At 38.3% G+C, this 12,264-nt stretch overlaps 1 protein-coding gene and 1 long non-coding RNA gene across 5 annotated transcripts in view; one reads left to right on the top strand and one right to left on the bottom strand.

Annotated features, from left to right (window-relative positions):
* The window catches only part of larp4b (La ribonucleoprotein 4B), an 87,675-nt gene extending 80,479 nt beyond the window's left edge, over nt 1-7,196 (bottom strand). Inside the window, exons 1-2 of one of the 4 annotated variants that reach the window (XM_088643793.1) lie at nt 6,487-7,196; nt 6,121-6,380 (exon numbers count right to left, since the gene is read on the bottom strand). In XM_088643793.1, the coding sequence (XP_088499919.1) occupies nt 6,121-6,178 (58 nt within the window). In that variant the 5' untranslated portion in view covers nt 6,179-6,380; nt 6,487-7,196. Of the gene's footprint in view, nt 1-6,120; nt 6,381-6,427 lie in introns of all 4 variants that reach the window. The other 3 variants (XM_088643795.1, XM_088643796.1, XM_088643794.1) reach the window with 3 other exon arrangements.
* Nucleotides 7,197-7,615: 419 nt separating this feature from the next.
* Nucleotides 7,616-9,687, top strand: LOC148657477 (uncharacterized). Its single transcript, XR_015940977.1, has 2 exons — nt 7,616-7,790; nt 8,667-9,687. It is a non-coding gene; the product is annotated as an uncharacterized LOC148657477 (long non-coding RNA).
* Nucleotides 9,688-12,264: the final 2,577 nt, after the last annotated feature.

The raw sequence follows: 12,264 nt of genomic DNA, 5'->3' as shown, positions 1-12,264 counted from the left end.
ACATTCAGCAACCAGGTCCTGAGTACGTGGTCACACCTGAGCACAGAGATAATTCTTTCCACAATTCCATATACTGAGACCATCAGTAAGCAATACAATTTCTCATTTAAATTAGCTGGACAAATTCAAATTCATTTGATTTCAACTGGTATTATTGTGTCACAATTAAAAAATAATGAAAAAAAAAGGTTACAATGAAGGCATTTTTGTCTGCATATATATACAGACTGAAAAAGTATTGGTGTTTCCAACAGCTGATTTTCCACAAGAATTTACTGTAATAGACATATCTGCAGGGGAGCACGATGGCACAGTGGTTAGCAGTGCTGGGGCCCAGGATTCAAGTCCTGGGGTGCTGCTTAGAGTTTGTTTATTCTCCTTATGTTCTTGTGGGTTTTCTTCACGTACTCCCCTTTCCTTCCACAATCTAAAGACACACTAGCAGGTTAAATGGCAACTGGGGAAACTGGCTCTGGTGTGACTGGGTGATTGCGTGGGCCCTGTGATGGTCCAGGGTGTATTTGTTGCTTGCCGGGATAGGCTCCGGCTCCCATGTTATCCTGTATTGGAGAAAGTGGGTAGAAAACAGATGGATGGACATATCTGCATTCTGAACATAAACACTACCTGTGTGCGCTACATAACCTAATCCCTCACATGGTCATCTGATACAAAGAACAAATTCCTCGGTAATAATGAGATGATCACCTTATTTTAGGAATTTGTATATTAAGAAATATGTCTTATTACTGTGATGTTTTGTTTGCTTAAATATCTAAATAAATAACAGTATGCCGGATTGCCAATGGCCATAGGGCAATTATTTTAAAAGGACAAGGACGTTTTTTTATCATTTTCTCCCATGTTAACAAATGTGGCAAAGGAACTAGTAATATTCAGAGATAATCTGCATTTTTTAACTGTTTTTCTAATTAAAAAGACCAAGTTAAAATTATAACATCAATGACTGAGATACTAATAAATAGAATTGATTATGTTTATGGTGGACTTTTGTCACATTATACAGCTGCATAATCTATAGCCAAGCAATTTTTGTTTCATACTTTGCCTACGACCTAGATCAGGGAACAACAATCAATTTAATTTTTTTTTAATCAAATGTTGACTTTCAGTCTTTTATCCTACTAACACAACTACTAGACCAAGTAAGATAATACTATTAATATGACCAATATCACCATAAGTATAGACACATTGTCTTGAATTATCTTGGTCTTGACTGAGCCTCAAAACCAAATGTGCAGTCAAGCTCAGGTTTTAAACAGCGCTGGTACAGCCTTATTGGATAGATATACCAGGATGTTTTCCACCACTGAGATCTTTGGAGTTTAAGCCCTGTGATCAAAAGCCTTAGTTCCAACACACGTTGACTTGCAAAAAAAAACAGTCATTCTTAGTCTGAGCACTTAATTAGCAAGAGATGGGAAATTATACCCATTTTCAAATATGCAATGCTTAGCTCACATATCTCACTTAGCAGGCTTTCACACTTGGTTGGTTGTTTTTACAATGTCTCACCATATCTACAATAAGCATGTCCACAATACAGGGTCTTACTTTTTTTCCAGTAGCTTTGCGGAATTGCAGAAAAAGAATAACTTTGTCTGAGCATCACTGTTCTTTCAAGTTCCTACATGCATGCCCAATTGTTTAACTTCAACATGAAAAGAAAAACTCTCTGTAGGCAATCAAACAGGGCTGTCTGGAACACGAGGAGGCAGAGGGATACAGAACCTGCCTCTTGTACGAGTCTGCGAACAAGAGTAACTATTAGCACTTGCACAGATTCCATATTTAAATGAAAGATTACAAGATCACATGTATTTGGTTTTCTAGTTCAGCTGTGAAATTTGTCTAAGACTATTCAGTTCAAGGTTTGCGAACTGCGCAAGTCACTGGTATGAAACTCGTTTCCATCTACCAAAAAAAGGTGAAGGCAAAGTTAAAAACAGAAAGACAATGGGCCAGATCAAATCACGATATAACGAGTTGTTGACATTTCTGTAGCATTAAGGAAACTAGAAAGCATGTGACTTCTCCTACCATCCCCCCCCCCCCCTGCAGGGGACACTGGTCTATTGCTGGGGATAATTCGTGCACTGCTAGGCCCCATTTATACAGCTGGGTGGACTGGAGCAGTAATAAAAGTACCTCACCCAGGAGTACAATAGCAGCATCTGCTGCAGGGACTTTAGCCCATATCACATCAGTAATAAGTCAACAGCTTACCCACTGTGCTAAACCACCCCTCCATCAACCGAATGTGCCAAAAATGTTTTGGACTAGACATTATTTACAGCGTTAGTAAATTACAGAATACAGAAAGCAAAACACCATAGAATATATTACAGAAATACTTGATCTATTTTTGTCTTATTTCTTACTTTAATTGCTAAAATCCTAGTCAAAGCCCATTTCAGATGAAATCCACAAGTCATCTGACAGACAGCTATTTTTTTCAGAGTTTATTAAATAACTCAAATAATAACAGAATGAGAATGTTTCTAAGAGAGCGTCATTACACAACCGTATGTAATACAAGTGTATTTACCAGGGATGTTCTTGGAAGATAAACTGAAGATAACCCCTTCCACTCAGGCCCGCCCAAATCCAACAGTGCTCAGCCAATTCCATGCCAACACTTGGGGAATCCCAATCTCACATGTCATGGCCCAGACCCAAACTGGTCAAGTCTGGAATATTTTATACCTTATTTCCCCAAACTACTTTGAGGTACACTCAGACAGACAGTTGGGGTTAAATAAGTTTCTAATGGGGACCTCAGCATGGCCCAAACTAGTGTTCTAATGTTCTTATTGGATCAATAAACCACTAACTACCGAACAGGCTAGATGTGTGGAATGACCTCCTCACATTTGTAACCACTCTTATGTTTTTACACAGTCTGTTTGCATATATGTTAGTCTGTACTCAATGTGTACCATCTAGTACAGGTAAAAGCTTCTTCACTTCATCTTTTTTTATACAGTGTGCATTGCTTATCCCATTATTAAACTTTTACCAAGTTTCTAGTGTATTTTAATCTAAATATTTTTTGACTGCCTTATATTTATAAGGTATGCACAAGGTGTATAATGTATATTTGAAGCGATAAAGAGCATACGTTCACTTAATGTTGATACTGATTTAGTATTCTTGTCCACATAGCTTAGCTGTTTTATTTTGTGTGCCACTGTGTTTTAAAATGTAACAACTAGAGAGTTAATCCAAATTAACAGAAATTCACAGCTGTACATTTGATCAAATTGCCAAAACAAACACAAATGTATCTAAGAAAACCAAATTTAGCACTTTTGTTGCCATTGCTGGATGCCACCTATTAGGGCTTATCGTTTTATGTTTACAGTTCTTAGTTTCTTTTTCTCACCGAATTAGTAATCTTAGTCAATTATGACCATGTTTGCATGTTAGAAACCTGTCTGACCTGAGATGTAGGGCTATTACTGCTTATTGAGCTGCATCTAGGGAAAACGTAGCAGAAATTCTCCCCAGCTTATCTGTCCAGCAGAGTTGTACACCTCAAAGTGTCCAGAAGAAATTAGCTTTTGGTCTCAACCTGTCCTCTGGATGAACACCTTCACTGGTCATTTCCAGACAACTACAGATCAAATACATACTTCTCATTTTTCTTGGATTGCACTATTTTAGAAACTTTCAAAAGGTTAGAACAAACAAGGGCTGCACTGACATCAGATTTGAGAAACCACAAATCTGATCATTTAAAGTTACTCATTTATGACCATCTCTAACATGCTGCAAAAAGTGTGACTCACGTAATCAAATCTTTCATTCATTATTTTTCATTTTATTGTACTTTTTTTTGCAACTCAGCTAGACTTCATTTAGGTACATTTCTAATTATGCAGTGGACAATTATTTCCAGATCCAATTCAAGGAAGCAACTGCTTTGAGATTTAAAAACTCTTCTACTAGTTTTCAGTCCCATTTAAAGTGGTTCAAAATCCTTTAAAAAGCAAACTAATCAAATGTGAAGGAAACTAGAACAGAATATGATGATTCTAATACAGATCTTCCCTTGAAAAAGTGTTGATCTTTGTCTCAGATTGAATAAGATTGCAAAATCCTGAAATGAACCTTGTACAGTTATGTAATTTTCTTTTCAGATGGCTAATGCATTAGCATTTATTAAATTGTAAGAAAGCACTTAGCTGTTCTCAATTCGGTTTTGTTTTGAGAACTTTGTGCATTTCAAGATCATTCTATATTATTTTCATTAAGCAACAATTCACACTAAAGTTTCTTAAAGTATTAACAAATAATATTGCCGCTTTTGATGGCATTTAAAAATTAAAACCATGTTGATAAAAGGCGAGTACAGTTATGTTGTGCAAATCTTCCATATTAAATTTCATGGTAGGTAGAAAAATAAAGTTTCTTTCTTGAGACAACTGGATCTTAAAATGACATTCCAAAAAATGATCACAATAATTAGTTTGTAACAAAATCAATAATGTAACAGACATTTCATAAGTACAGATGAAAAGATAAATCAGTCTTTTATGATGGCCTAACAAGCAAATGACAAATGATTTCTGTAATTTCAAGTTACTATGAAATTTTGAAAACATCTTCGGAAAACAATTTTCAAAAGATGTGTTTGAATTGAATTCAAAAAAGGAATTCTGAAATAGTTTTATTTCAATATTTTTTTATAAAAATATGTATAAATATTACTGAAGGTTTGATCACCTGCATTAAAAGATGTAAAACGGGATTGGAACAAAATAGCCTAGACCTGAGCCTATCCCTACTCCAGAAATACAGGCCAAACTTGGTGTAGCAAAATGTCATGAACAACTGTCTTAGAATTTAATATATCACATATTGTTTCCTAAATGTGAATAAAGCCCACCAGTGGATTAATACACTGGAGTTGCTCAATGGTAAATTCACAAACTTCCTCGCTACATTGCATTTAACAGGCAGCCAGAGACGCAGTGCGGGCCTGTTAGTAGCTGACACAGCTTTGTCTATTGCTGACACACTAGGCCAGAAACCACACAAAGTGAGAATTTAACCACTGGAGCATGAAACAGGCTTCCTATTGTCATAGGCTGTCCCCAACACAAACAAATGTCACCTGCGTCTCCACACAATTTCAGAGCCAACGCTTGGAGTTGCGAGCAGTCAAGTGATTTCCCACCCACCTACACGACTTTTGAATTGTCGGTATGAACAAGGCTCGACAACTCGCACCACAAACAAACCAACGTATGGCCCTTTGGAGTTGGGCTTGAGCTCACCACGTTAGGGCGGACCATATAACAAAACAAGGGGCGAAGAGAACAACAAAATGCTCAGGTTCATCTGTAAACAAGATGACGGCAGAGTTTCGCAGTTGCACTTTTCGGGTTTCGGTTGACGAGCCACAATTTATGTTGTGACATTTGTCGCCGAAATCAAAATTATGAATTAGTCCCTTTTAAAGCAACAGTTAAGTGTACTTTAAACGACTGACAATTGGTCTCCGTCAACATGTACACGCAGCTAACTAGCTAAACCCACAGCCAACAGGTACTTTGACACCGAAGTTGCTGCCGCCAGGATTGTAGTTGGCAGAGTCAAGTTATTTTTCAAATTATAACCTGAGCATGCCAGGTGAGTAATTAAAGAGCGGAACGTTTTGCGCTGGAGGGGTTAACGAACTTGTCAGACATCTGTCACTGCACTCTTAAGGAAAAATAACCCCCATTCAAAAGCAAAAACAAAAAAAAAATAGTAACCGCACATGAATAGCACACCAGTTACAGCTCCGATTCGTACACCAGCTCCGCATCTACCGAATGCACAGGAAAAGAAATAACACAATATTCAGTTCATACACATGCATGCATATTAACGTTAACACCCATGTACTCGGTTCATGTACGAAAAGCGCAACTGCAAAATCTCTCACTTCATGATACCGAGCGCTAATGCACAGAAACACTGAACTGCAGGAGCATCCTGTGAAAGATGGCGACCTCCGTGATATTATCATCCCATTTGCAGTCCAAGACTGTACCATACCATCCCATAACCAGGCCCCGCTTCGTAAAGATACACAGAAAATGAGACCTTTCTGCCTGTCGTTGTTACTGCATTTACGCGTTGTTTCCCCAGTTGTGAAGCGCATCCAGGACGGCCTTTCTTCCTACCCTTCTCCGCTAAAAAGGCGAGAAAAATCCCGAAAGAGAGGGCGATCTGACGGGGTGTATTTTCCACAATCCTTTAAACACCTTTTCGCTGCCACACCGATCCTCCCAAGCTAATTTACAGGCCACTCTTTTCCCGATGGCGGCGTAACGGATCTTGAACCGCACGCCAGGCGGGCGCAGCTAAATTGAAAGTTACGAGAGAGAGAGAGAAGAAAAAAAAAACATACCAGAAAAGAAAATGCAGCTGTACGATCTTTTCCCGGACGAGGAAGAGGCGCTTACTCACCTGTCGACTCTCACTGGCACAGCGCCGCTTCGAGTGTGGGCCGCCTCGCTTCTCGCCGTTTTCACTTGGTGTAGCCAAATCCAAACGATTTTTTTTTTCTAATGAAAAACAAAATTACGGCGAAGAAGGAAGGAAGGGGGGGGGGTGTGTGTGTGGTGGCGATGGTGGTGGTGGTGGTGGGGGGGGGTGTTAGGGGAGTGATCAAGGTTCTGTTTATTTTCAAAATAGATCCGGGATTTCAAAATGCCGGTCTTGCACAAAAAAAGGGGGCAAATAAACACCAATTTGGAAGTTTTAACTTATTTTTTCTCCTCCTTTTTTACGCGCAGGGTCGATTTCACGAGACAGAACCCAAGCAAAACTAAAAAACAAACAGGGGGGGAGGCAACCAGCTCGTCGCTGCAGCTCCCCGCTGGCCGGCGGGCTGTTGTGGCTGAAAGGCGAAGACGCGCGACGCTTCGGCTCTTCCCGGTCGGGCTGCAGTTCGGCACCAGCGGAGCGCGGCGGGGGGACGAGCTCAGCCTTCTCCTCTCCCACTCGGGGCGCAGCGACCACCGCACAGCCACGGCTCCAGGAACTCCCGCCTCCCTGCCCCGCAGCCTGCCAGCGCGGTTGGCTGAAGCTGACCGCCCCCCGAGCGCCACTCGTGATCGGGGGCCGGCGTGGGGATTGGCTGCGCGCTTCGGGTGGATTCGGCGTACTCACGGTGACGGAGCGCTTGATCCACCTCCCTCCGTTCTCTCATCTACAGTGAAAACTTTATTAAAGATGCTGCGCTTCTTTCAAAGCCCACCACGCTGTGATGTTTATGTTTGATTTCCTAACCGCCTGCCGGCCATAAACTACATATTACTGTTGCTGTTTTTATTTTAAATACAGCAGCCCTAGCTCCTCGGGCGAGAACCTGCTCTTACGGTCTTTCCCTGGGTTTAACCAGGGGTCACTGTAGTTGAGGGGATGTTAAAAATAAATTGGGGATCCCTGTAAAGTTTTTTTTAAAAAAAACGGGATGCTTCAGCCAGAGAAGATGAAAAATCCCCTAAATACTGCATTGATGCAGTTCGATGCAGCTGTTTAGAGTTTTGAAAAACAACAGCCTAGTTTTTAAAAATATAACCAAGGTAACGAAAACAAATATTAATTCGTTTTGTCTAATAATTCTTTATAGTTACCTAAAACTGATATTAGTGTACATTTATTTTAAAAATGTTTTTTAATTGTTATTATATAGTTAAAATACTGCATTATAATCTGGGGTTTGGGTTGTGATTAAAAATTCAAAACAAGATGCCCCTTCAACAATTGTATGTACATGGATTGATCGTAAATTGCTTTAATAAACTTATATTAAAGTTATATTAAACATATTAAATTCCAGTAAAATTGTATTTTTTCTAAAAGACATTTCACAACTGTTAACATACATTTGGAGACAGACAATGTGTAATTCAAATTGATATAAAGCATTGATGTGGTCTCAAATGTCAAAATAATGCATGCAATTCACTATCCTTTTCTATGCTTTAAGCTTAAAGACTTGAGGGAGCATTCTCAAATGTTCAGTAGTTCAAACTCCTCAGTCATATCTGCTTAAAACTACCTTTTCATGGCTGGAAAAAAAATCAGTGTAAATCATGCTCATAACCTAGTATTTAACCTAAACCAAACCTAAATGTTAACACATTTTTCTTTTGCGATCTACAGCACATTAGAGACCATTTCTAAACAACTTCTCCATTTCTAAACAATATCTCCATATAGGGAGTGTCAAAGGTGCATTTTTAAACTTAAAAACTGACTGCATTCTCTAAATTTAATTCGGTAGTCGGAGGACATACTTGAAAATTTAATAGAAGTGAATCGTGATTGATTAACCACATGGGTATTGGGAACATCCTTCTAGTGAATTAGATCATCTTTCCTAGTGAATTAGATATTCACTAATTTATTAGAATACATTGCTAAACTATATTTGACAGTGATATATGTTTAAGTTTACAGTACTGCTTTACTGAAGCACATAATAATTAAGATTTGTTGTAAATTAAGTAATTAATTAAAATTTGTATGTTACAGAAATAAGATCACCTGCATTATTCATATAATTATGTATAATTAAACATCTGCTTACATTTATAATAAGTATGGAAAGAAAATTAATTAAATGTGTTTTATTAAAGGAAAATTAAACCCCAAGCTCCAGGATATGTGCATTGCTGGGATGACATCATGCTTAGAGTGGCTGAGCATGGAGGCTGCAAATTGCCAACACCACAGAAGTGACATGACCCCAGAATATATTGTTCAGATTAGGACATACATTACTTATTTCAGAAGATCAAAGAAAAGCTTTTTATGTCTTCAACACGGTTTTTGGTGACAACGTTTGTTAAATGTTCTTTTGCTGCCGTTCCTGTATAGATAATAATAGTTTCTGTCACTTTTATTAGCATTTAAAATGAAACACCAGACTGTTCCTGTGTGCAAGGAACTGTACCTTGTAGTGGTATTCATCTGATATGCTATGGCGCAATGAGTATTAGCATTGTATCACCTTCCAAACAGCGATGGAGTTGGAGAGGGCCACTGCTTAAGTGTATTAAACGTTGGTGAATGAAAAAATGCTTTTGTTGAGATGAGTTGCACCACTAATGTTTGGTAAGCGACTGTACTGTAGCTCCTGTTTCTTTCTGTGCCGTTAGTGATGTCAGGAAAAAGATCTTGAAATCTTGAAGTCACAACCTTATCCAAACATAAACAGATGTTAGCACTTTGTATATCTGCTGAGCATATTACCTCATAAAACTGTCTTGTGTATGTATTATTACTGACAAGAGTACTTTTCTTCTGTTTGTGGCCTTTAGCACAGTCTAAACACAGTATGTTAAACTAATGACACAGAAAAGATAAATATTGGTACAACCTGAGAGTGTTATAATTACAACAATGATGTTATTGAATCAAATAATAAGAGTTGAATAACAATACTGACGCAAATTTGATATGACAGCAAATAATAAGGAATTCGCCCCCTAACCTCTGGGATTGATAATCTCACCCCTTAAAGCCATGGATTACTAATGTGTTCTTTTCCTCCAGCACATCTTGATAACACAATAATGACCAGTAGTAGATTTGGACAAAAATTGTTGGACATTCCTTACTTTGCAATGAAAAAGAAAATAAACAGTGAATAAACTGCTTACTTTGTACATTTTATGTTTTCTTGTGTGTCTGTGTCATACACTGTACTGATCATATCAAAATAATACAGGAACAAATAATAGGTTTATTCCATGCTGAAAAGAGAAGAAAGAAAACACAACATTTCGGCTGTGGAGCCTTCTTCATGTGTGAGGACGCTTTCAATAAAACTATTACTTGTTCCTTTGCAGCCTACGCATGCTAACGCAGCTACCCACCTGAACCTGTAAATGAATGTGAATTCATTACAATTTATTACTTAGTTACTCAGACAACAAAAATCTCAAAATCATGTCTAGAGACCTCAAACATTCCAAATATGTTTGGCAGATATATTATTATTTATTTTAAAAAAATAGACGCACAGAAAATTACATTCAATGTGTATTGATACATTCAGATTATTCCCATAGTTTACTCCACGTTGTGTAGTGTAGTGTGTTGTAGAAAACTTAAACAATTAAAGATTAGCTCTTTGTTTTACTATTTCTTACTGATGAGAAACAATTGTATTATTCATGTTCTTATTTTGATTGAAGAAATGATTAAGATTACGTAGAACTTCAGACTTAAATAATTTATTGTTAATACAATTTTAAAAGTAATAAAGATCAATTTAGTGACTCAATTTCTAAAGAAATGCATGTAGTCCAACAATTTTTAAATCATTTTGCTTGCCACAGGTCTCCTACTACACATCAGCAAAAAGCTGTCATTTAGCATCCGGGTTTTGGAATTGTAATTGACACATTTGTTGCTCTGATTTATTTCCGGTCAGTGTCTGTCTGCATGTGTTTCTCCCAGAAAGGACGTTGTCTCAAGGTTTTGATGGATGTGTGGTTAAAAAAGTAATTTAGCTGAAGGACAACCTGGGTCTGGGTGTGTTCTTATTTGCAGCTGAGATGAAGATGGTCATTTATATGCAGCCTAGTGAGTATTTTCTGCTTCTCATTTCACCTTTTAATTTTGGTCTCCTTAGAGACCAAAATGAGAGATGAGATCAAATAGACTCAAAAACTCCTTCCTGGTAGCAACCTTTCTCCTGAGATTGCAAACCTGAAACAAGTTACCTCTGAAACATGTGGTCTTGCATACTTTGTCTTTTTCTTGTGCCATGTTGATAAGTCCTTATGACACATACGGTAGGCACAGACTCCAAGCTGTAAGCTGTTAAGACTGTTAAGGTTATATTCTCCCTCAGTTTCGTGGGTAAATGTAATTGATTATAGTGTAACCTTCTCATATTTCTGGCCTTTCCTGTCTGCAATCATGACGTTCTAAATTAAAAAATGAGCACAGCATGCATAATTTATACTAAGCACAGAACCCTGCCATATTATTCTTCAATTATTGTCCACATGACTTCCTTGCCAGAGGTTTAAGTACTGTCTACATCAGGTCTAACCTAATGCACAAACCTGAGCTCATGAGCTACCTTAGTGTCCATTTCCAGTCTGTCTGATGTTGTGTAGCAGAGTCTGTGTTTGAACATCACTACATAAAGACCTTGTGGTACATTATTTTAGTCAAATACTGGACTGGAAGGGATTGAGGTCCCATTAGATTGGCAGCTAGATAATGTGCCAAGATTCTCAGTTGTCAGTGGGAGGTGTTTATCATCCCTAACTATCTGGTGTGTGTACATGTGGGGGAGGAACTAGTCTGAATATTGTTACTGTAGTGAGTAATATTTCTGTTGGTGCTGAAATTATATTTTGCTAAAAACTAGACCGAACAGTTTAGGTTCCATGTGAGCAGGATTGGATTCAATTGTTTTAGCGGGTTCGTTTTTAGAGGTTCTGTCCTGTGTGAAACGCTGGCCGTCTGTGTGAAACAAAAGAGAGTGGCGCCCTAATTAGGCCAGTTCTGTGAGCACTTGGCCACAGTGATGTGTTCCAGGGCTGTGACTGAAGATTGAGAGAGAGAGTCTCCTTCAGCTCACGGGCTTCAGAATTTCCCGGGGTGTTTTAGGTTTGGGGAGAAATCCAGACTTCTGCTTCAGGCTACTCTGAAGCAAACTCTTGGCAACACATTTTGCTGCACGTGAAAGTATAAAATCCACTTACATGTACAATGAGTCAAAACAAGGCTGCAATAGGTTAAAGGGGTTTTGCTTCTCATGTAGGCATTTAGGATGGTAAACACTGAAAAGCTAGATCATCTGATCAGTTTTGAGTCAGGCCACTGAAGATGGGGGAGGGAGATACCAAGGCAATAATTTTGCACTGTTTTTTAGATGAGGTTGTAGAGCAAATGTCAGTCAGACAGCCTGTCTCTGTTCCCTCCTACAGATGTATTAATGTGAAGCCTGGATTTTCAGACAGTGGTCTGTCTGAACCTAGGGTGTGTCTTCTGACGCACTTACTCTCAACCCTGAGATAGTGGTGTGTATTTTTGTTTTGAAAACAACAACAACAACAACAACAACAACAGCAACAATAAGAAGAATAATAAGAATATATGTGGCCTCATAATTTTAAAATACTTTAAGAGAAGTCAAATTTATAAGGACTTTCATAAACTGAAAGGGATTGATGCCTAAACTGAACACTAAGACACTCTTAATTATAGTTC

Source organism: Lepisosteus platostomus, chromosome 8 (assembly GCF_059453375.1).
Source record: "Lepisosteus platostomus isolate fLepPlt1 chromosome 8, fLepPlt1.hap1, whole genome shotgun sequence".
Taxonomy (NCBI): domain Eukaryota; kingdom Metazoa; phylum Chordata; class Actinopteri; order Semionotiformes; family Lepisosteidae; genus Lepisosteus; species Lepisosteus platostomus.
Note: the sequence above shows the minus strand (reverse complement) of the source record. Positions and strands in the feature narration are given on the sequence as shown.